General features: G+C 36.9%; 1 protein-coding gene across 2 annotated transcripts in view; it reads left to right on the top strand.

Moving 5' to 3' along the window:
* The window catches only part of LOC118182973 (BTB/POZ domain-containing protein 6-B-like), a 75,659-nt gene that overhangs the window by 13,417 nt on the left and 36,447 nt on the right, over positions 1-25,795 (top strand). For both annotated transcript variants that reach the window (XM_035352365.2, XM_035352364.2), the window contains exon 3: positions 11,093-11,360. In XM_035352365.2, the coding sequence (XP_035208256.1) occupies positions 11,093-11,360 (268 nt within the window). The remainder of the gene's footprint in view (positions 1-11,092; positions 11,361-25,795) is intronic.

The following is a 25,795-nucleotide window of genomic DNA, read 5'->3' as shown; positions in this document are numbered from 1 at the left end:
TTGTTCACTAAAACTTCAATCTTTGGAATAGTCAAATTTTTCACCATAACTGTATTTAACTTGAAGGGAGAGGGGTTTTCTTGGCCTTCGGATTTCCGCACCCTCCTGTCAGCAGAAATCCGTTTTAGTTTAAATTTTCTGTCTTCCTTTCCATGCCTTCCTTCTTTTTCCGCTGGCCTACAGACTTTTTTTCTGGCTTACTATTGAACTGTCGACGTTCGCCGGTTGTTTTTGGATACTCGGGTTTCCTTGCCCACTGATTCGATTTGCTTCCGTACCCGTGTTCTTGCCTTTGCTGTGGTCTTGGTGCACCAAACTGGCTTCGTTGCTCTTACTGGCGTCTTCTTTCAATGTCCGCCGTTCTTCTACTTTCAAACTGAATTGCTAGCTCAAATAACTTTTCCAGTGTAGTCGGATTCCTTAATTCAATAAAGTCTTGTACTTGGGGAAGTAACCTCGGCAAAATCACTTGGATTATCTCAGGATCCAGACGGCCAACAGTTTAAAGACGTGAATTTTTCTTAAAATAAAGCTTGAGAGATTTTCAATTCGTTTCTGGTATATGCTGAAGAGTTCCCCTTCTAACTTTGAGCGATCTCTTACGACAGGGAAGGCTTTTACTAAGGCAGTCTTAAAATTTTCGTAAGTATAGGTGGGACTTCCCGCTTGACCCAAGAGGCTGCTGCCTATACATTTGAGTATTTTAGTATATTTAACCAATTAAGCGCTTGGCCCCTCAAAGCGCTGGTAGCTAAGGTGACTTTCTGGAATTCATGGATTGGGTACAGCATGAAGTGGTCATCCAATTTTTCCAAAAAACTGGTTACCGGTGAGTTTCCATTAAATGTTGCTTCTGGTTTCATCGATGCGCGCATGGTCTGTACGATGTACCCAAATCCTTCCAGGGCGGTGGCTGGCATTTCTGGATTCTGAGCCGCTTCTGCAGGCACCACAGGTTCTTCTTGAAACTCGGCATGGTTATTCTTCTTCGTCGGGCGCCACTAACAGGACTGGTATTCCTCTTTACTTGCCTTGGAAACATGAACTGTCCTCGCTCAGAACAGGGAGCTTACTAAAGCTATGTTCAAGAAATTGTGAAGTAGACAATACACATAGGAAGGGTATACGAAACCCTTTATTTTTCTATCTTTACAGAGATTTCCGGACTTCGGAATACAGAGACCAACCACTTGTGGTCTGAACGAAAGAATATAAAAATATTAACTAAAACTCTAACTAAACTAACTTCGGATTAATATACAAGTGCCTACTTTAAGATTGGCCGTTAATTAACAAAATGCCGTATGTAGTACAGAGAGCTGCTAAAACTACGATACGTTTAAAATTATTAAGAGGATTACACCTCTGGCCTTGAAAGCAACCAGCAAACGAGTAAAACTACTATGGCAAGCGGCCTGCTTCTAATAACTCCTTCCTCTCTCTTGCTTGGCAAAAAACCACAACTTAAGTACTTGGCGTTAGCAAGACAAATTTGCATAAACAAGTTAGAGCTTTTAATTCTGGCCGGAAGTAGAAAATAAGAAGTGATAGTAAAGATTTAAAATAAAATAAACGTTAGTAAAACTTAGAATCCTTACATATGGAGTAAAAGTTGGATGAATTAAAGAAACTGGATAAGGGAGAAAGTGCCAGTCCACTGGCTAAGAACTTGGGAGTAGGCAAAAGTACGACTGAAAAATGAAAAGAAACGGACGGAAATCCAATCGTCGTGTGTTAAGAGAATATGTACATAAACATTGAAAGAAAGGAAAAGGGAGTTTAATGAGGTAAATGAAGCACTTTACATTTGGTCTCGCCAAACAGGAGAGAAGAGCACGCCAATCAGTGCGGCAATCTTGCAAGAGAAGTCCTTGAAATTTAATGAAGTGTTAAAAAAGTTAACGATCCAAAATTTGTTGCAAGCACTGGCATGATTGCTGGAAGAAACGCTGGAGTGCGACAATTTAATATTTGTGAAGAAATACAATCTGGGGATAGGGAGGGTATGTCTCAGTTTAAGGAAAACTTTCAGAAAATCTCCCGAAATTTAAGATTTGACCGGAGAGCAATTGTACAATTGTGATGAAACAGGATTTTGCTGTAAACGGTCACCAGGAAAAGCTCTTGCTTTCAAAGAACAATCAGCCTCTGGTTTTGAAAGGAGAGGCTAACAATCGTAGCATGCAGTAATGCAACTGGTTATCGCAATAAAGAAATCACGTGCATTTAAGCCCACTGAAATGGATAAACTTTTCGTTCGGTACCTAAATCAGTCAAATGCCTGGATGAGTTGTTCAGTTTTCAAAGAATGGTTTCATGAAATAATTGTTTCGTCGGTTGAGGGGTTTTTAAAATTTAAAAAACCTGACAAAGAAAGCTATTCTGATTTTGTCTTCGGCCACAGACGTTGAAGAGTTAAAAGTGGCCACATACTGGGAATGTTTTTACCACCCAATGTCACAGAGTTTTGCCAGCCGATAGACTAAAGAATTTTGTTGGTCTCAAGGATATAGGCAAAAGCTGTTATCCTCCCTTCTTTCTGCAAACGATGATGGTGAAGGTCTTATCAAGAACGTAAAGAAAATTAACCTATTGCCATCTTGTAGAATGTTTGCCGGACTCTGGAACAAGTTAGAGTCATTGACACTAGTTCGTCCCTGGCGAAAACTCCTTGATCACGAGGGAAATGTTGAACATGATGATGCAGAAAATGTAAATTTACTCATCCTCCTGAAAAGAATTTCTGGATGTGTAGAAGCTGATGAAAATAAGGTCGAACAGTGCTTTCAGAATGATACCGAGCAAGATATTATGTGTGCAGAAATTATTACTGCTATAGTTATTGAAGAAATGCCAGAAAATGATGAAGATGTTGACGTTGAGGACTCCACCGTACAAGCCCCTAAAATATAACATAGGGAAGGGCTAAAGTCTATCGAAATCGCTCTTCAGTGCTTTTAACAACAAGGGACGTCCGTAATAGACTTCCCGCTATGCCTTCGTCGTCTTCGTGATCGTGATGAAGCAGCAAAACGCAAGTGCAGACGGAAAACAACAGGATATTACGTATTTCTTTAAAAAAAATTAGCTAGTTTTTGAAAAGTCGGCTATTTCTTAAAAAAATAGCCAGTTTTTGTAAAGTCGGCTAATTAATTTCCATTATGAACAGCTTTATGCCTTCATAAAGTACTTTTCTGAGGCTTGTCTTATCAGGCAAATTACTGTACAATGTTTATTCATTAATTTTCATTAATAAAGGCTCTATGCCTTCATAAAGTACGTACGTTTTCTTTGTTTAAGGGTATTTGGGAAGTTTAGTTTAGTTAAGTTTGAGTTACACAATTGCATTCTTTGAAAACTTTTTTATCTTCAGGCAACTAATACATACAAGTACTGTATTTTCTAAGAAAACACTCCTACGTATCCTTTTTTAAAACCTTTCCCGATAACCCGGCATTTTCACAAACTCGGCCACCCTTCGGTTCACATTAAACCGAGGTTTCAGACTCTACTGTATATGCTTTTTGCATAATATAATAAGTGAAAAATAAATTTACAGATTTTTATGATTTTTTTTTATATTTGCGGTTATAAATTTTTTAACCCTTTGCGCTCGAGGCGCTTTTCTATCGGGTGAACCAGCAACTTGAGAGTAATCAGCCATATTTTAAGTTAACACTAAGGAACTATATCATGAGTTCCTTATTGTTAACTTAAAATAATTTTAGACACAATAAAACACTTTAAACTCGTATATTTTAACATTATACATATTTTTTTAACTTAATGAAACATATGTATTAAACATTAAGTTCTAAAATTTTGCTTCGTATGATATTTTACAAAACAATCTCCAATATGCATCCTTGGCTTGTCGGGGCATGTGTCACAGTAGTATACAGTTTGTCGCCTTTGGGACGTTCTTTGAGAGCAAACTTTGCAATCTTTTTTTGCCCCATCAAAATAATATACAGCTTCCCATTTAGTCGGACCGCTTCAGAAATGCTGTGTGAAGTAGAAGCTGTGCTGGGTTGTTTTTGTCGAAAGTCTCCTCTCAGTTGATCCACTAAAGTTTTCAAATAAATAGTAGGTGACTAAGCGGCCGTTCGTTTCTCTGCTTCTTTACTGATTTATAAAGAATGTATGAATTGATGGAGCAGATCTCCAAACCCCCAAAAAAAATAGTTTTCGCCACCATTTTACGGATTTTCTTGAAAAACAATATGTCGAAGCCAGTTGGTCAGCTCGATCAACACCGCTCATAAATTTGATGTAATTTACAACAACATTGGGCTTTTTTATAACGACTTCAATATCGCCTCGTAGAGTTCTTCTTACAGGAGTTATTCCCGCATTATTCCAAGTAGTCAAAGCCGTCACAACCCTCTTGTCCTTCCACGCAAGAACCAAAATATTACCTTTACGATATGCACATGTGGTTCGATTCTCAAATTTTGGCTTTCGTATTTCACATGGCAGGTGCTTTCTATTTGTCACGATCGTCCCAGTTAAGTGGCACTTTTGTTTGCGTAATTCTTCCTCCAATATGTAACTCGTATAATTACGGTCCGTGAACATGTGGTGTCCCTGAACACCGGGAATTTTATCCTGTATCATTTTGTATAGATGTAGCGGTATTCTGGTTGATGCCGGTAGATCGGGTCTTATAAAGTCTCTGTTGTTAGAGATCCATAATACGGCAGAATAGCACAAATGAAGCCGGTATTTGAATCTGCGAGGTTATAAACCCAATACCCCATTTTGTAGGTTTCATTGGATTGCACGTAATGAATGATATGCGTAATGAATGAAGCCGGTATTTGAATCTGCGAGGTTATAAACCCAATACCCCATTTTGTAGGTTTCATTGGATTGCACGTAATGAATGATATGCGGCCTTTGAATTTGACGGTCGACTCATCCACCCAAATCTGCTCTCCGGGTACAAAGTAATCCAAGAACCTTACATTTATATACTCGAGGAAACCAGATACTAACTGCAAACGGGTTCTAGGGATTGTGTTTTCTGAGGGTATTGTCTTGAGGTGAAGTCTCCAAAATATTTGACAAAATCGGTCTCTCGTAAACGTGTCTGAGTAAAACGGAATATAACTAGTATCATTTTTCGACCAGTATTCTTGTATGTTTGCTAGTGGCATTGTCCCCATATTTATGATTGCCCCAATAAACGCCCAAAATTCGGTAACTGTTACATCGTACCATGATCGCCATATAGAACGGGATGATAAGGTCTTCCCTTCCACCTTCCTTGCAGCGTTATTGTTAGTTTCCTGCACTATGTCAGTAACTAATTCCTCGGTGAAAAATAATTTGAAAAAATCTGTTGGTTCTTTTATATGTGCAAATACGTGCGGTCCTACTTGTCTTTCACCGGATACAAACGGTATTCTTCTGAGGATTTCTTCGGATTCTGTGCACACTGTCCATTCTGAAGGTTCAGTCTCTTCTGTACAATCACTTTGGCTTCCAGATTCACTATCGATTATTCGGATTTTTCGTCTTCTTGCTCCTCTAACGTCGTCACTATCTTTATCACTTCCGTCTTCGTTCTCATGGGCGAGCTGTCTATGTAGTGATGTAATTTCGTTCGTTATTGCCGAAAAATTAAACTCATCTTCGCTAGAAGTAACTTCTTCGTCGTGTTCCATACTTATTGGGCTCTAACTTTGAAAGAAATACTGCGATCGGCAAGAGTTCGAACTGAGGTCGAAGACAGAGTCCTACCCGCGGTCGCAAGTATTTTTGAGATAAGACATTTAATCGCATAAGCATTGCAAAGACAACCTTTATTTGAGATAAGACATCCTTATAGCTATTCAGACACCTCGTAATATGATCTACAAAAGGCCAAGTAGATCTCTCAAGAGATATTCCTTAGGTCAAACACAAGTAAACACATCGATTCGAATGGTGCCTCTCAGGCACCGCTCGAGTTATCGCATCTGAAACTATGAGGAAGTCTCAGCAATGAAAATTATATTTAAATCTTGTAAATTAAGCTTCAGTTTTTTTCATTTAATTAACTTTTTATAACACAAAGGTATTTTTACCATAATAAGTTATAAGATTTTAAAGTAACCGTGTGTACATTACGGACACAAAATGTTTCAGAGGGATGAATAATGCCAGAATGCTTGGTAAGATTAAAAGCACTGTGACAGAGAAAAGAATTCATTAAATTACTACTTTGTATAGGTGTTGGGCATAATCCCCTTGCAGGTTTTTTAGTTCTACCTATAATAATTCCCTTGTGTAAAATAAAACATTTAATTGATTTAATGCTTAATTTTAAGCAGACGATGTGTTTAATTATAACTTGATCATTAATCAACGATCATTAAAAATAAACAAACAAAAATAGACATTTAATCTTAAAAGCATAATAAATCACATAATATAGATAGAAATCTATCTGAGCATAAAAAAGCATTAGCAATGTCACATTACTCCAAACTATTCTGGTAAAACATAACTTTAGGTTCTTTATGTAATTAAAGCTTAGATTAGTACTGGCATAAAATTATTTTACTTTTTAAGCATTAATTATAACACGTTGTGTGACTAAAACAAATCAATTTTGAAATTAGGAAAATCTTTTATATTATGTCACCTACTGTTAGATTTTGTGAGTGCATGGGTTCGTAACTTTACAGTTACCTTTGCAGATTCTAAGTATTAGGTGCCAATAAATTTCCAGACACGAGTTATCATGATGGGAATGAAATTTCAAAGTTCATGTCAACAAGAACACATAGTCTATTTGAGTCTTTTGAAGTCACAGAGTCTTTTAAAGTCTATTTGAGTCTTTTGAAGTCACAGAATCTTTTAAAGTCTATTTGAGTCTCTACTTGAGGATTAACATAAAAAATTCAGGTGACAGTCTGCTTGACTGAACATTCTTTTCAAGATAAAAATTCAAAACTCAGTTATTCTTTTGGGAGGAATTACAATTCTATCTAACTTTCACGTGATAAACTTTCAACCTTAGCTTACCGTTTTAGATAGAACTTATCTGGAATCAACTATACCGGCAGGGATTAAACAGTAACATTCACCAGCAGCTATTTACTCGGAGCTCTATTCATTAATTCGTTCTATGATACTTAGGCTCAGACTCTAACTAAAGTTCTTCAGACAGAAAAAAACAAAATCCACGGTTCCTGTTAGCCTATTTATACTCTTATGCTCGTTACGAAAATCTACATAACCACCCGGAGAGAACGAACTACGTAGTTAAGCACGTAAAGATGCAAATTAAAACCCAAATTGTTATTTAAATTCAGTTGTCCAAATACTTAATACTTATTTTACAATCAAAAATTTTCGCGACTTTTGAAATCTTTAGGGATATTTGAAATTACAGGTACTTTTCTCCCTTTTCTTCATTTTCAGGTGCAGCCGAATTCATATAATACAGCATGTTGGGGACTTCGCGGTGCCAGCTTATCCGACAAAAATTGCGCAGTGCCGCAAACTATTTTTCTCCGCACAATTATATGTATTGAGAGTAAAAAACTGCACAGGAGAATTCTGAAAACATGTTTCACAAATCAAACTTATTGATAAATAAGTTTAGGTATAGTTTAATGATATTGACACAGATTTTACTTTGATTTACTCAATTTTGCTTTAAAGTGCATGAAATGTTTTCAAATAAAGCTGCCTGCCAGTTTCTGCTATTTTCTTGAAAAAATAAATAATCAGTGAAATTTTCCTTTTCCCTTCTTTAGCCTAATGCTAAGTGATCTTTCACATGCTTTCGTTTGATTCTTTGATAAATATCCTTAAGAAGTTTTGAACTTAATTTAAATAAAGATGAAGAAAGCAAATGATATATAGACGCGAACACTAGTTAAAGACTATCCAATTAATTACTAAGCTAGGAGCTGGATCAATAAGTACACATACATAAGATGATATTTATTCTTTCGTTTATAGGATTGCTCAGATAAATGGAAACACTTTTATGTTTGTTAAATCTGAGAGTAATGCAATGAACAAATTATAATACTTATAACTGCTAGAGTGGTTAGAAACTAATCAAGTAGCGTGCAAATCCCAGAAATACTCTCTCTCTGAAATCAAAAATCCTCAGCTTAAATAATCACAACTAATTTGTATTCTGGTACGGAAAAGGGAATTTGTAGTAAAGACGGAAATTATAATAACTTATTGATTAACATAAGACACACTACAAATTAATTTTCGTAAAATTATAAAGAAGAGGAAATTATCATGGTATCATCATCAAATTTTTCTTCGCTACAGTTTCCTAACTTTATTTTGCATTTAACTCATTTGTAATTCTTTTCTTCTTCCTAGTATTAGTTTCTATTGTAACTGTAAATCATAAAGTATGCTGGTTGCTTTCATTACTTAATATTATTATTAATTTAACAATATACTGTCTGAAAGTTACTGTAAAAATATCATACCGTTTTATAGAATTAGAACACTTGTTCGGTAACCTCATAAATTTTAAAATTACTATTGATTTTCAATAATATTATTAACCTCTAAATTTATCAAAGAGTACTTTCACTGATTTTTATTTTACATATATCAGTTCTGCTATATATATATATACACACACACACTGGTGAAATAAATTAAGTCAATTTGCATATTTTATCAAATTGCATGAAAATAACTTAACTGAAGGAAAAAACACTTCTTCTAGATAAAAATGCAAATCTTGTACGGCAAATACGTAAGCGTACACATGTGTGTAGGCATAGTCAGCAGAAAAACAGGCTTCATAAGCGCGTGGTAAGCAAGACTAATTGCGTTCGCTAGAACACCTCGAGGAATTTCTTGCTGTTATCTTGCACCCATCGGTTAAATTCACATCGGAATAGTAAAAATGAGTAACCACCAACGTTTAGATGATGGAATGAGGTTGCGAATTGTGGGGAGGCTACAGACAGGCCAATCGCAAGTCCAGATATGCAGAGAGTTTAATTTAACGCCCAGCGTCGTGTGTAACCTATGAAAACAGTTCAAGGATACTGGATCTATTGAGAGAAAGCGTGGGCAAGGTCGACCAAAAGCCACGACGGCCAGAGAAGATCGCTATTTGTCCATTTTAGCGAGGCTACAGCTTCCATTTTAGCGACGCTACAGAGGGGCTACAGCTTTTCAGCTCTCTGGGGACCTGTATGCAGTCACAGGAACCCGTGTAACAAGGGTGACTGTTTCCAAAAGACAGGATGATAGAGGGTTGTTTGCCAGAAGACCGGCTGTTTGCGTCCCGCTGACGTCTACGGACAGGAGAGTTCGATTAGCATTTTCAGCCACCATAGTGATTGGAGTACTGAGCAATGAGCGACCGTTCCGTTCACCGATGAGTCCCGTTTTAGCCTAAACACCGTTTCTCGCCGATTCTTTCATATGGAGAGAGCCGCTACCTACCCTCCAACGTCCGAGAAATTATGGTGGTGGCGATGTAATGGCCTGGGCAGGCATCATGTTGGATAGCCGCACACCTCTCCACGTCTTTGACAGAGGCTCCGTGACTGGTGGGAGGTATAGGGATGAAGCCCTATGTTCGCCTTTTACGGGGTTCAGTGGACGCCAAGTTCATCTTACAGGACGATAACGCGAGGCCACATAGAGCTCTTCTGGTCAATGAATTTCTCGAGAGTGAGGATATTCGCCGGATGGCCAGCCAAGTCTCCATACCTCAGCTCTAAAGAGCATGTCTGGGACGCTCTAGGGACGTCAATTTCAACTCGCAACCCTCCTCCGAGAAACATCCAGGAGTTGAAAACTGCGTTGCTGAATGAGAGGGACCAACTGCCAAAGGCACATAAACTCCCTTATTTCCAGTATAACATCACACTGCGATGCCTGTATGGCTGTAAGAGGGTACCATACCCTATATTAATCCATTTTGTTTGCGTCTTCTGCAACCGCTGTTTCAGACCTTCAGACTCCCATGTGTGTTACACACCAACATGTGTGTCGATTATAACTGTTGGATGTTTATTTTGTTTGTATTATATCAAGCTATGTTCACAGCAAATTTTATTTAAATCTGTCCAGTAGTTCTGGAGATCGTAGATGAAATATGAAAATTCTCTAAATTTCTTACGTGAGTGTATATATAGAGATTTTAGAAATTCTAGAAGGTTCCTCTGCGGTCCAAGAATCAACAAAGTTAGTCTGCCAAACAATATCTGTAAAAGAATAGTATTACTTTTACCAAGCAGAAGTTGAAAATTAGAATAAAATGTTAATACCATCAACTTACTTCATTTATTTCGTTGATTTTCGCTGGTCACTTGCTCCAACGTACGCAGAACATGGACTGTTCAATCGAGGTCCTTTTTCCTTATCTCCAATCGACAAACACATGAATTTCTCCGATTTAATTTAGGGACTATGCGTTTTAATCGGAAAAACTGCTTGTCAGTATTGAGGGATCCGACCGTAACTCAATCTAGAGCTCACTTGAAGCTTCTTATAAACACTTCTCACATCTAGCGATAGTCCCTGCTAGACGCGACTTTTCTGAGAAAAGAGATTCTGGTAGTACTGGTTTAAACGGGAGGATTCCTAGAAAATTGGTCCTACTGGAAGTGAAGTCCCGCTTAGGTACGGAAATGATGTGCCGGCTACGCGGGATTTTTTGAAACGTCGCTGAAAATATTTCGGCTGCTGCTCTGTCCCGCGTCGAGAATAACTAATCAGACGAATGTTCTGTTTCTGAAGGGTCACGTGGTCACAATCTGAGAGATAATTGATTACTGTTTCGGGTTTTCGTCTTTGTAATAAGTGAAAACTGTAACCTAGCTACGTGCGTTTCCTGGAAATGTGCGGGTTCTGAGAATTGTCCCTTTCGATGTCCAGTCCCGCGCAGCGGAAACATAATGTGATAGGGGTTTAGGCAACCAACATGCAACTTTTGGGTGTTATGATGTCTAGCATTTCGTGTCTAAGTATTTAAAAGAAAAAGAAAATGTTAAGTGAATGAATTTTTATCTTTATTGATCTTAATGAACATGATTAACGAAATTACTCTTGGTTAAACTATTCGATGAATATTTCTTAGGCTTTTCCTCTTTTCTAGGGCATGAACAGTCGGGCAGATATGATATTAGGCAGCGAATTGCACACCTTTACTATAAGCAACTATACACGGATGTTACATTCTTCATTAAGTATGATACTGAATCAAATTCTACCTTTTATGCGCATAAAGCTATTCTTGCTGCAGGAAGCCAATACTTCGCGCAGATGCTGTTTAAAAGTCAAGACGAACTTCCAGAAATTACAGAACCAGTAAAGCAAATCCAGATAAGTGGAATATCGCCTGAAGTTTTTAAGAACATTATTGAGTGAGAATTTATTTATTCATATTCTGCAGAATGACTTTAAATAATTAATAGTTAATTAAATAATGATATGTAATAACTAACTACATAATTTTAAAATTCTATTAAATGTTAAATTAGCAGTATAAGAGCTAGTCAGAAGCGTTGGGTTAAATTTTATTAGTTTTCGGATTTTTAATGCTTAAGTTGCCTTCGTATATTTTTCAGTAATCATTTATCAGTTAATTAAAAAACATGAAATACATTGGAAAAATTTATACTCATTTGCTTTTGTGCAGTTGAATTGCGCATGAATTCAATTCTGTTTTTTTCAAAAGATTTCTTGCATTTAATTGCAAAATAATATTTCTATTATTAAATCAGTAAAATATTAAGCTATAGTCAAGGGTTGAGCTCTTTTACTGCATTACGTTTGGCTCTTATCTTATGTATTGCAAATGACCAGCCATTTGCGCTTTTACAGCTAAGGATGATGGTTCGGTAAAACCATCGAAACTAGTCCTGTGAAAATTTGAAAAATATTACGCTGATTTTTGTTGTTTGACTTCTAAATTAAAGAGAATGAATTTGTTAATCTTGAAATATGTTAGGTAGAGTATGTTTTGTTATGGAATTTTTCTAAATATTTACTATACATATGGCCCAACTTGTCTATAATTCTCCGAATAAGTGTTGGAGTTTTAAAAACGCATGCTTCCAAATTTTCGTCAGATCTTCCGGTCTCTTGTAAGATCGCCGAATCTCAAGTTTTTTAATTTTTACCTATCACTAAAGAAACTGATGAGAAAAATGTTTTCTAGGAATAAGTGAAATTTATTGAATTAACAAAATTTAAATTGCAAAAATTCTATTCACCTCTTGATATACTTAATTGATATACTAATTATTCTTTTTTAGATTTTATTTGATCTGAATTGTTTTAATCTATTGTAAACATATGTAGAACGTTTTATTAAGATTCAACCCATGTTTTATAATTCACTATTTGTATTAAATTTTGTTTATATATATATATTGTATATTACTAAATTTATTTAGACATCTATACATCTACAGATTTTATTTTCATCATATTTAAAACTACGTTGATAAATAAAAATTTTCATTCATTGCACAGGATTTTCTCAGTATATGGAAGGAAATTACAGAAGGAAATTAGCCAAAGAACATAAAATTTGGAATATTTTGTATGGATTTATATATATTTTAACTAACAATTTAGAGTTCAGACTTTTCTACAAGCCTTCATTTCCCTAATTGTCAGTGCCATAATAGTTAAATGGTGTAGCGCGCGTGAAGGAATACAAATTTCTACTTTGAAGGAAGTATTTAAAAGCCGAGTTTCGGTAGGAGAAGGAGATAGTTAGGCTGGTTCAGGTGGCTTAATTGCATTTTTATTTGCTGGCACTAGCGTCGAAAGGGGTTTAAGTTATGGGATCTAAGCCCTGTAGTCTAGTTCTATCATTTGCCAATATCTTCAAAATTTAGTTTCTTTACTTAATTTTCAGTTACCGCCCAAGAAGGGGTGAAGTTTGTTAGCGTCGAATTGATGCATTGTAAATTTTCAAAGATTTAATAAATGGAACTTTAACCCTTTTCTCGTGTAGTTTCCTGCTACTCCGTTTTCATAAAGAAGTTTATATACTGGATTCTACAATTTAATTAAATATTTATATATTTGACATCAGAATCATACTACAAATAGTTCAGATAATTTCATGCACAAATACAGGAGTTTTCCGTTTATAAGGTTCTCCCCAGATGAGATATCACCTATTGCCAGAATGTACAGTGAAGCGGGACTCGTCTGAGAAGAACGCATTGCTCCACTCATCTCGTCTTCATCTTAGAGGGTCCTGTGCCCACCTTCTGCTGGAAACACGGTAGTCCTGTGTCAATGATTGCTTGCATTTGAAACTTATACTACTTAAGCAGAAATAATTTACCCTTCTAACAAGCCTACTTTTTTAAGATATGTTTATTAGAATTGGAGTTATGCCCAATTAATTATCTAAATTCTGTAATCTGGTTAATTTTGCTGGGTGTTAAATTAGTTTTAGCGGTGTACGTGTCGTAGAATTCGAAAGGTCACTTTCAATATCATGTCTTGAGGAGGGGTGAATTTGCTCGGAAAAAGGGGTTGCTGCATTCTCATGATCACTAGGCGAGTCGGGAGAGGGGTTAATGTATGAATTTTGTTTGAACTAATAAGGGGAAAAGTGGAATTTTTTGTACTGTTTTTCTTCTTGACGTTTTAGGCAAAGAATATGTATTGTTATAAAGGAAAACTCCGCAACAGGAGTGGCTCCTTCCCAGCATAGAGGAAAACAGCTGCGCATGCGCAAAATATCTGTCGCCAAAGCTCGAAGCTGGCGTCGAAGTTCGAAGGTCACGTTTATCAAGAGTTCATAAAAGAATATCGTTTTAAGTTTATGTAAACTTTAAAGGCAAATATTTTCTTCTCGCAAGCAAATTAATTAATGGATTAGTTAGTTTGAGCAAAAAATTAAATTAAATTAAATTAAAAAATATCCGAGTTTAAATTATCTCGAAATATCAGAGAAACGTTTGTCAAAGAACGTTCCTTCTTAAGACGTATTCCTCAACTTCCTGTACAGATCGCGGATGGGGAATTCTCGCCGCCAGGTTCCGTCGCCAAATCCCTTGACGAATTTCCCTTTCGCTTTGCAGCGGCGTAATAGCTAACTGGTTTACAATTACGTCTATGGAACCTTTCCATCTTTACATAGAAGTTCTTTGTTTTAGGGGTGTTTTTCGTCGCGCAACGAAAAGCTTTTTCAGCAGGTGTAATACGATAGACGAATGTACTTAAGTGAAGTTTTATTTTATACTCTCCATGCAGAAATAGTTGGTGTAACTATTTAACCACTTTAATATTCACTACATTTCCTTCCTAAATGACGCTTAAGAGTTTTTCATCTCTTCGCGAATAATTGGCAATTTTCTTCCGAAAATATTGCGACCGACAGCCTTTTGCCTGAATCATCCCAGCGGTCGACTTTTCATGTCAGTTTGTCAGGAGTGAAGGAGTAAATCTGTGATGTCTCCGTGTTGATGAGACGGCCGGTATGAGTTTCTGTCTTCGAAGGAAATTTACCATCCGTTCCTACCTGTGATCTCTCCGTGTTGTTGAGACGGCTGACAGGAGTTTTCGTCTTAGAAGGATACTTGGCATCCGTTCCTGTTCCACCATTTTGGAGAACCCAGTCTTCCTAAAGAGTTGACACAGATAAGCTTTTTATTTTTCTTAACTAGGCTAATTTGTAAAAGCTGAAAACTAATGTCAATATTTGTTCCCTTTAAGTTCAAGGTAAAAAGTTAAGGTATAAGATAAAAAGGTAAAATATTAAGCCTTGGAATGAATTTTTTGCAATAGCATGGAAGTAAAATCATATTTTGGATCCCGGTTATCGATGCGTGACCGCATACCCCGTTTAATGCAATATTTTCTTTAGGTAGCAGATGCTCGCGCAATTCAAGTTATCGCTTAACCCTTTGTTGCATCCAAATAATCTAGAGAAGTTAAACGAAAATGTTTGTATTTTTCTACTTAACAGTAATAATAAAAAAAATAATTTTATTCAAATTTCGTTTTAAATAATTGTTACAGTTTGTTCACTACAGTAGACAGCATGCATATACGTACATGCATGCAAATCTCTTCCCAACGATTTACGGTCATTGCATTTGAAATCATTTCCTGCTTTGTTTGCAGTGATCATTACCATTTTCTAAATGGTAAATATACAACTGACATGTACATACAGATCACCCAAAAACTTCGTTTCGTCGATTGTGATTGAATTCATTTTGCTACGATTTTGTAACCTGTACCTATTGGATTCAAATGTCAAATGTTCAAAAATTCCTTGCCGAACATAAACATTTCCAGGGGTGTTTTGGCTTGATAAGCAGTACATTTGGGTTTCAATTCACTCTTTTCGGTAGATCTTTATCTACTCACTCCACAATTTTCTCACACTGACATTTAAAATAAAATGACTAAAATTACTAATTATGTATAAAAAATGGCAAGTATAAGGAAATGTAAGCAATATTATATAATGTTTGCTATGTACTAACTTGGAAACAGAAGTAGCAGCCATTTTCCAAATAGCATTGCTTTACTTAGTGATGCTATACAGACATCTATGATCGACAGTTGAAAGTTCTAATAATATAGAATAAATAAACACAGGAATGGAATATGTTAAGGCATTTACAGAAGAACAAACAAATTTAAACTTTTGTCTGCTTGAGTAGACATGATGCAATAAAGGGTTAATATTTAAACGAGCATTATTAAATTGTTTATTTCAAATTTTCTGTATTTTTTATTTGATATTTGTGAAATATTTGTTATTTAATATTTATGCAATAATTGAAAAGAAAAGTATTTTCTCTGCTTAATTAATTGAGCTACCTGAGCTCGGTTTGTTCCCTCCTGATTAAATTTTTGGGATAAAAGTTGAAGTTCCAGTGCAATAAAGAATTCATATATATGTATACTGGTTATCTTAAAAGAAAAAATATATATTAAATGCATTCGTAGTATTTTAGAAGCTGAATAGTATTATGAATTTCTATTTAGTTTTAAAATGTGAAGGTTATGTTGTCTAAGATCATTGATTACTACTAAGGTTTCTCATAAATTATGATATTCCTACCTCCTGAGAGTGTGTAGTATTACCTTAACCTGTTAAAATGTCATACCCATTGCTTGCTCCAAAAATAAATTCTGAAGGTTATTTTAAAATTTAAAGAGGTGTTGATATAGACTTCTTGTTATTCATTTTATGACTTTTTATGACTATTTGCGTCTCGGGTTTTTCTAATCTATACACAACGCAATGGTAAACATTTCTAGTATTGCGTCATCACGGTTACTTATCACTCAATAATACATTCGTGTACACTTTTGCTGGGTACCCTCATTTTCCGCAAGCTTACTGTTTGAGTCGGTTTAATTTTACCACCAGTTATTTAATTTTGTTTCTAGGCGGCACACCCTACTTGCCCCGTAATACTGTTTTACTTTCTCTGATGCACACTTCTGAATATACTTCCCTTTCCTGTTGTGTTTGCCTTTGAACAAACACACGCGGTTAACTTCTCTATATCTTCCATTGTCTCAAGATGTGTTAAACCTCTTAAAATATAGGGTTCAGATTGCGCTCATACTGATGATATGTGAATCATATTTATGCGTCTCAAGAATTGCTTTATTCAATAATAATATTGTATTGTATCTGCGGCTGCGTTTGTCCATAAGTTTTATTCTTCTATCTACGCAATAAATCACTCCATTCTATTACACACACATATATATCCAGCAGCATGCTAGCCCATAGAAATACATTGCCATTACACACACTTACGCATTCTTTCACTAGCTAGTCTGTACTTTCTACTTTTGTGTTTTTACAGTGTCGTCTGTTGCCAAATTACAAGAGATCTGGCAGATTTTGCATGAGAACCGCACCTACGGCATAGTCCGACGCATCTGCTGCAATTTCCAGGTTTTCGTCCCCTTCCGGGAATTTCAAAACAGGGACATTGATGAGTGCTTCTTTTAACCTTTCAAATGCAGTATTTGCTTCTGCTGTCCTCGTAAATTTACTTTTCTTTCTTTTAATTACTAACAACGGTTCAACAATGTTCCCAAAATCTTTTATGAACGACCGATAATAAGAACATAACCCAAGGAAAGAAGAAAGTTTCTTGGCGGTGTTGGGAGTTGGGAAATTCTTGATGGCTTTTATTTTTGAATCCTGAGTTTCTATACCCTTTTGCGAAATTTTATAACGCAGATATTTAAGTTCTTTAGTCGCGAACTTGCATTTTGATGCGTTAATTGTAAGACCGGCGTCTTTTAATAATTTAAAAACCTCTTCTAAATCTTTAATAAGTTCTTCCAACGTACTACTCGTTATAATTATATCATCTAGATAGATTAAAGTCGATTTTCCTAGGACAGGCTTTAGAACAATGTCCATAGCTCTCTGGAATGTTGACAGGGCCCCACACAATCCAAAGGGCATGCGTAAAAATGCATAAGTGACCGATTTTGTGATAAACGCGGTTTTATGTATGTCTTCGGCTCTCATAGCTATTTGATAGTAGCCAGACGTTAAGTCCAACTTAGTCATGTACAGTGGGTATAAAAAGTATTTGCACACATACATTTTTGTTCACAATTTATAAGAAAATGCATTAAGAAATACAAAAATTGGAATTTAAAAAACAGAATAAGCTTATTCATTTAAATTTATTACAAAAATACACTCACGTTTGTGAAAATTGCAACACCATGAAGGACTTACGCGAGTGAGCTGAAATTTTCAGGAAATGCAAAGTAGCGCATGATATGCAAATGATTAGAATTGCAAATCCGTAGCGCATGCGTATGCTGAGCAGCGCCCTCTGAACGGCTGATGGATCCGAATAAATAGACGGCTGTAGCGAGGCGTGTATGGTTATCGGTGGTTATCTGCTAGTGGTAAACGTTAACTCAATCTGTACTTATGCCTCGTCGACGAAAGAGAGCGAGATTTGAACAACTTACAGAGTTTGAACGAGGGAGAATCATCGGCCTTCGTGAAGCTGGATTGTCGTATCGTGCAGTAGCCTCTCGTGTGCAGCGTAACAGCAGCACAGTGATGCGCGTTTGGAAGCAGTGGACGGACGAGTGTCGGACAACTCGGAAATCCGGGAGTGGACCCCGAAATGTGACGTCAGCTCGCGATGATAGACACCTGGTCCGCATGGCGCGGACGGACCGTACAGCTTCCTCTAGACAATTGGCAGCACTGTGGTCAATAGCTACAGGTGTTTCATTGTGTGCTTCATCAATTCGTAGACGTCTGCTGCAGTGTGGACTGCGCGCACGGACTCCTTTATACAGGATCCCCCTAACGCACGACCATCGCCGCCTGCGGCTACAATGGGCCAATCAGCATAGAGACTGGCGTGCTGATTGGCAGCATGTCGTGTTTTCTGACGAATCCCGCTTTAATTTGTGGTACCATGATGGCCGCATTCGTGTCAGACGCTATGCCGGTGAACGCCACCTTCCGGAGTGCATTATCGAACGCCACAGTGGACGAACACCCGGAGTTATGGTCTGGGGCGCCATAGCATATCATAGACGATCTCAATTGCTACGAATTGTGGGCAATCTGAACAGCAACCGGTATATCCGTGAAGTTCTACAGCCCGAAGCTGTTCCCTTCCTTCAAAGCTTGCCAGGCGCTGTATTTCAACAGGACAATGCCCGCCCTCATATTGCTCGGATTGTTAAATCCTTCTTTGCAGCGCAGCAGGTACAGCTTCTTCCTTGGCCTGCGTGTTCCCCGGATATGTCGCCAATTGAACATGTGTGGGATGTCATTGGTCGGCGTCTTGCTCGTGATCCTCGTCCTGTTGCGTCTGCAGACGAACTTTGGGTACGCGTAAAAACGATATGGAATGCTCTTCCTCAGTCAGACATTCAAACTTTGTTTGACTCCATGCCACGTCGTGTAGCAGCACTTATTGCGGCGCGTGGTGGCCACACAAAATACTGATTCTGATCTCTTGTTCTTGTTTGTTTGCTTTGAACATTTAATCATTTATTTGTACCACTACCACTCAACTGTGTATTAAATTGCATTCAATTATGACGATTCCTTCTTGGTGTTGCAATTTTCACAAACGTGAGTGTACAATAATATTAATAAAAAACATTTTTTGCAACAATATTAAAATATCTTATGCCAAAAAAGTATTTGCACACTCAGCTCAACTTTAGAAAATTTGCATTTTTATGATATTATTTGACAGTCATCCCGCAGTAAAAGCATACGTAAGACGACTATAAAAGGAGGTGTTTTCGAAACGTTATCAGTTGATTGTCGATTTCAAATTGTAATGGCACCTAAGAAATCTGAATTGCCGATTTAGTTGCGAGAAAAAAATTGTTTCTCTACGTGAAAATGGCCTAAGTTATCGAGAAATAGATAAAAAAAGTAAATGTTTGCTTCTCTACTGTTCGGTATGTTATAAAACGTCATAAAGAAAGAGGATCTACATCAAATAACTGCGCTCTGGACGCCCAAAGAAACTTTCACTATAAGTTAAGCGAAAAATCACAAGAGAAGCATCGAAAAATCCATTTATTAGTGCAATTACTTTAGCCAATGATGTCGCTTCAACATCTGGAGTTCAAATCTGTGCCCAAAGTGTTCGAAATGTCCTGCACGATGCACACATTTATGGGAGATCTCCAAGGTAAAAACTTCTCATAATTGAACGAAATAGACTGAAGAGACTTGAATTCGCTAAGAAATATATCAATAAGCCAATTGATTTCTGGAAAAATGTCATATTCTCCGACGAGAGTAAGTTCAATATCTTTAAATCAGATAGCAGGAAATTAGTTTGGAGAAAACCTTGTAATGCTTTTCATACCAAAAATATGTTACCTACAGTTAAACATGGAGGAGGTTCTGTTATGATTTGGGGGGTGCATGGCTAGCAAAGGAATTGGTAATTTGTGTTTCATTGATGGGAATATGACAGCTCGAACCTATATTGATGTGTTGCGAGATAACTTGCCACAAAGTGCAATAAAATTGGGTATCAGTAATTCGTACTATTTTCAGCAAGACAATGATCCCAAGCACACTGCCGGTATAACACGTATGCGGTTGCTTTATAATGTACCCAGAAAACTTGCCACTCCCCCCCCCAATCACCAGACTTAAATCCTTTGGAAAATTTGTGGAATTCTTTGGATTTAAAAATAAGAAAAAGGAAGATTTCAAGCAAATCTGCCCTTAAACAAGCCCTTATTGAAGAGAGATCGAATACTGACCCTATTATTACAGAAAATTTAATTAAATCAATGCCAGCGAGATTACAAGCAGTAATAGATGCTAAAGGAATGCATACTAAATATTAGTTATTTGAAATTTGCTTATATATTTCATTTCTTTTGTAGTCATGCAGGTGTGCAAATACTTTTTTGACACGAGGTATTTTATTTTTATTATAAAAAAGCATTGTTATTTATGTTATTGTAATTTTTCTGTTTGTTTTGGATGATTAAACTTATTCTGATTTGGCAATACCAATTCTTTTATTTGTTAATGCTTCTTTTTATGAAATGCAAACAAAAATGTAGGTGTGCAAATACTTTTTTTACCCACAGTATCTCGTAGACTTAACCTTTCTAATAATTTCCTCTATAACCGGCAAAGGGTAAACTGGGAACTTAGTAACACTATTAAGCTTTCTGTAATCGATAGCAAACCTCCAAGCCCTTTTATCCGAGGGAGGGAACTCATTCTTTTTCCTACATAGTACGACTGGACTCGCGTACTCACTATTTATAGGCGTTATTATCTGGTTTTTCAACATTTCGTGAATGTGTTCTTCGATAATTTGCTCTTTCTGTTTATCATACCGGTAAGGTTCAGTCCTACAGGGTTTGTCGGCAGTTAACTGTATATCATGCGTAACAATTTGACAATTACCAGGCCGTTCTGAAAACAAGTTCGAAAAAGTACTCACCACTTGCTGGATGGCTTGGCTTTCATGGTCATTCAAATGGCTAAGGTCGACTTGCAGTTGTTCCACTGGCTCCACCACCCTCCGACCCACTTCCAGAATAATAGAATTTTCCTGAAAATTCAGTTTGGCCTTCGCGGCCTTTAAAAACTCCATGCCTAAAATAAGTGAACTTTGCAAATTTTTTACCACAAAAATTAATACTTTAAGGCTTTCATTTTTTGCCTGTATTTGCAATGATAATTTCCCAATACATTGACAAGTTTGTCCTTGTTCTGCTATGATTTCTGTGTTTTTATTTTTAAATAATCGTAACCTATTAAAATTCTTCTTAAAAATGTATCACTCATAAAATTACCTTCTGCACCTGTATCGATGAGGGCTTCTACTGGTACATCGCCAACCAGGACTTGTATAATCGGTAATTGTGAGTTCTTTACCATGACCGTATTTAGGTATCTTCTTGAGGGTTTTTTCGAAACTTCCGGGGTCTGGACCCTCGCTTTTACAGGCCCATCTACTCGTTTAAAACTTTCCTTTCAACTTCTGCCTTCTGGGTACGCAGACGGTTGTTTTCAAATTTCCTTTTTGGGCTTTGACTTTCGAGCTTCGATGAGTTAGCTTGGTAGCTCTTTCCCTCATAAGAGCGATTTGTGTTTCTCGTCTGTTCATTTGAGGATTGTCTTCGGAGACCTTGAGAATACGATGCCCCTCTAGCTTTTTCCGCTATTCTGCGATTTTGGAACTTGACCGCCAACTCGAAGAGTTCCTGCAAGGTGCTTGGGTTTCGAATTTCGAAGTAATCTTGAACAGCAGGTAGCAATCTTGGTAAGATTATTTCAATAATCTCCGAGTCAGGTTTCTTCCCATACAGCATATCCGTCAGCTTAATTTTTCGCAGAATAAAGTCCGTCAACTCTTCTATATTTCGTTGATAAAAACTATATAGCTCGGCTTCTAGATTTGCTCGGTCTTTCACTATGGGAAAGGCCTTTAAAAATGATCTTTTGAAATTTTCAAAGGTACATGTTTGGCCTCCGAATTCTCCTAATAAAAATTTGCCTATATTCTTCCACCATAGTGAGGCCTGTCCTTTTAGTGCAGACGTGGCAATGGCAACGTTTTGTCTTTCAGGCACAGGGTATAGCTGGAAATGATTTTCGAGACCTTCTAAGAATATCGCCACCGAATTTTTTCCTTCGAAATTGACGTTTGGCTTGATTGATGCTCTCATCGTCTGGACCAGGTATCCAAATCCTTCTAATTGGTTCGCCATTTCTTGTTGTTGGACTTGTACAGGAGCTTCCATCCAGTTTTCGGCCATTTCAGTTCGAAAAGTGTTCGGGCGCCAATGTGGTGTCGCGTGGCCCCAACTTGCCCGCAGCAGTAGTAGTGACTACTATGAACTAGAAATTACACAAACTCTTAAGAAGGGTTTAACTCCCTTTTTATTCCACTTTAGAAGTTACAGATGCGTTCACTTGACGCTCACAAAGTACGCCGACCCGGCGGTTAAATAAAAATAGAAAAGTACAACTAAAAATAAATAACAGGATGACTAAATAACGAGGTCACTACCTACGAGGCTCTATAAACGTGACTAACTTAACCGCGTTCTAAGATACAGCTGAGATTTCAGCAAACTTTCAGAATAAGAAGTTGAAAGATTAAACTAACTGCCGAAGTAGGCACACAGGCCGAAACGCGCGGTTCATAAACTTCTACCAAGCAACCTTCACGCTTGTGAATTAAGAAAGCACACCTACAAACTCGTTTCTCTTCTATTTAACTCAAAATTACTTCTGTTAAAAATTTGAATACTCTGCGTGTTCTACTAAAATTTACATACTCTGGCATTGGCAATTCCAGGGGAAAGTAAAGGCTTGACAGGAAAGATAGCTTAAAATAAATGTTAGTTAAAATAAATATAAACCCTACAACATAATGCCGTTTGCTGAGCAGGCAAAAATTTTTGAAATAATTTATTTTGAGAATGATACTCAGCTTTTAAAATGGTTTGAATCATCTAAGTGCTATTGCTTGTGTTAAAACCATGTTTGACATATTCTTATCGCATAATTTTACATACTTACACCATGAATTCTGCAAATAGTGCAAAATATTAAAGCTGCCTACTTCCAATATGACACTACTTTACCTGCAGCCGTTTGGAAAAAATAAATGGGAATGTAATAAAATTACAGGATTTCTCGCATAAAGTGTAAGCTTGTGAAGCCTTCATGCAGCAGTAGAATGGTTTATTTGAGCTTCTGTGTTAGCCTAAAAGTCTAAATTATTACTTTTGGAGTTGCTTCGTGGTCTCTTCAGGCCGTCGAAGAGAGAAAATGGTTTTCAGCTGCAATTGCTGCTTTTAATTTCCTTTGACCACGCTGTCTATCCCTTAATTAATTCATTTCTTAAAACATAGATCAAGTTCTTGATATGATTCTTTGAGGGATATTCAAGTCTTGGTTGACAAAAGTTGCATTTCATCCACCTCGACTCTGCTAATTTATCGTTATTTTTTTCTTTAACTTTACTGATACCTTTGAATCGCAATTAATGAATACTGATCAGTCTTAGAAATCACATTGAATTCAAGCAATGTTCTAAACTCAAATTCCAACATGTATCCATCGCCAATGCACTATCTATCGCCTGATGATATGTTTTATGTGATGACCTATGCGCAGAAACTTATTTTTGCATTCATTTGCAGATAATTAATATAAACATTTGCACCAATGTTTATAGGTAGAATACATAAACGAGCATATTTTTTCATACTATGTTTTAATTTTTATTAGCAGTGTAGATACGATTTTAAGTCTTCTTAAAGCTTTTTAGTCCAAAGGGTTGTTAGTCCAGAAAGGTTATTAGTCTCGAAACGGCATTTTGCGTCGACTCTTTAAAAGCGTTGAATAACTTTCCAAATTATTCCCGCGAAATATTATATTATCGGCCTGTATTAAAGAAATTAAATAATGAAGATTCTGCATGGATGTATGTATATTTCTCGCACTGTGAAAATCCAATTGTACCTAGAACCATCAAATTTTGCATAATCTAGTCCTCAACCCAAATATGGACACCTGGAAGACTGAATTTGGAATTTCAATTTTTTTTTCATTATCTATTTCCTATTTTGTAAAACTTTAATGTACTTTTGTTTAAAAAACTGAACGATTTCAAAGCGAGCTGTGGCAAAACTATACGGAATAAAACATTTTTATCTCCACAGCGAGAGACTATCTATCGAAAATTCTGAAGATATACGGTTTTTAAACACTTTTAGCCCAAAGGTTGTTAGCTCAAATGCTCTCGAAACGGCTTGCGTAGGTGTGTGTAAATGAAAAAATAACCTTTAGGCGTAATATAAAATCTGACAGCTTTCAGAATTTCTTATCTGCTTCTTCTTTTCTTTCTTTCTATTCTCTCTTTTTCAGCTAACATAACTACAATGTGTAACTGAAGAAAAGAAAAGAAAGGTAGTCAAGCAAATCTGAAAATGAAAAATTATTCGTTAAATATTTCAAGATAATAAAAAAAAAAGTTAATTCCATTCACAAAAATTACACACAGGTACACCTACAGGGCAGTGTACCCGGCGTTAGGTCTCGAAGTAATCTCCATCACCATTCAGCACACTATGCCAACGTTCCCATGGTTGTGCAATGCCCAAGTCAATGGGTCATGGACATAAAGCAGTCTGTGAATGCATTATGTAATTCTGCCTCACTGATGAAGGATTTCCCACAGAGGTATTTTGCTGGGAAAAGAACAAATGGTAATTCGTGGGTGCATTAAGTCGAACGAGCACAAAATTTTCCAGCCAAGTCACTGAATGATGCCACGTCTTTCCACGTGTAGTCTCGCGTTTTCGTGAAGGTACAGGACTAATCACGTTGACTGTTTCTGCCGCAATTCACGTTGCATTCGTTGCAACTGCTGAGAATACTAGTCTTCAGTTATGTTGCATCTCGTAGTAGTAGCTCGTAATCCGCCATTTGATGACTAGTTCACCAGATACAAAGCATGATCTTGCATGTGTGCAATGATGGGGTTAAGGTCTGAGGCATAGGGCAACCGAATAGCAAACAATGTCTAGTACTCTTTGAGGGTCATACTGGACTTTTCATCGCTCGTGAGCACTCGAGAAGATGTGAGTGTGCTGAAGAGCGGAGACAGCTGCGAAAACCGGCTGTCACTCGTTCTGCTTTGTTGGCTGCCGACAATGTGTGAGGTGTCCACTTTTTCAGCTTGTCTACCTTTCCTGTGCGGTGCAGGTAAATCTGACTGCTTCCTTAGAAACCTGGAAGCATTCAGCAAGTTTACTACACGTTTGACTGCTATGAACTTTGCCATCCAACACCTGTGGTCCTGGTTCATTACAAAAGCTCAGGTCGGAAGACCTGAATTTCTGGAACTAATGGTAGGCAGTGCGTTCATTCAGCGTATTCTTCCCAAATGCCTGACATATTAGATGAGGTGCAGCTGCTGAAGGCCTATTTTAAAGTCATACAGGAAACAACTATGACCGAGTGCTCGATATCTGCATTTCTCTTCAAAACAGAATGAACTGTGATGGCTGTGTGTGCGCAGTGTACCTGTATTAGTGCAGGCCATTGTCTTCATAACATTTCATCCCTTTTCCTACGCATGAATAACTTCATTTCTACTCTGTGAGCGCTTCATCAAAGGTGGTGTCAGAAACGGAAAAATACTTGTTTTCGGCTTAACTTATTAAAGTTAGTCATAAGACATACTGTATGAAAGTTAATTAAAGGAAAAAAAGAAAACTGGCATGACAAAATGTTTAGCATGAAAATGGGGATCCTTTTAAACAAAAAATAAATTTTTAGTAAGAA

The sequence above is a fragment of the Stegodyphus dumicola genome, chromosome 10 (genome assembly GCF_044657685.1).
Source record: "Stegodyphus dumicola isolate Sdum_Otavi_A_Nest chromosome 10, ASM4465768v1".
Taxonomy (NCBI): domain Eukaryota; kingdom Metazoa; phylum Arthropoda; class Arachnida; order Araneae; family Eresidae; genus Stegodyphus; species Stegodyphus dumicola.
Note: the sequence above shows the minus strand (reverse complement) of the source record. Positions and strands in the feature narration are given on the sequence as shown.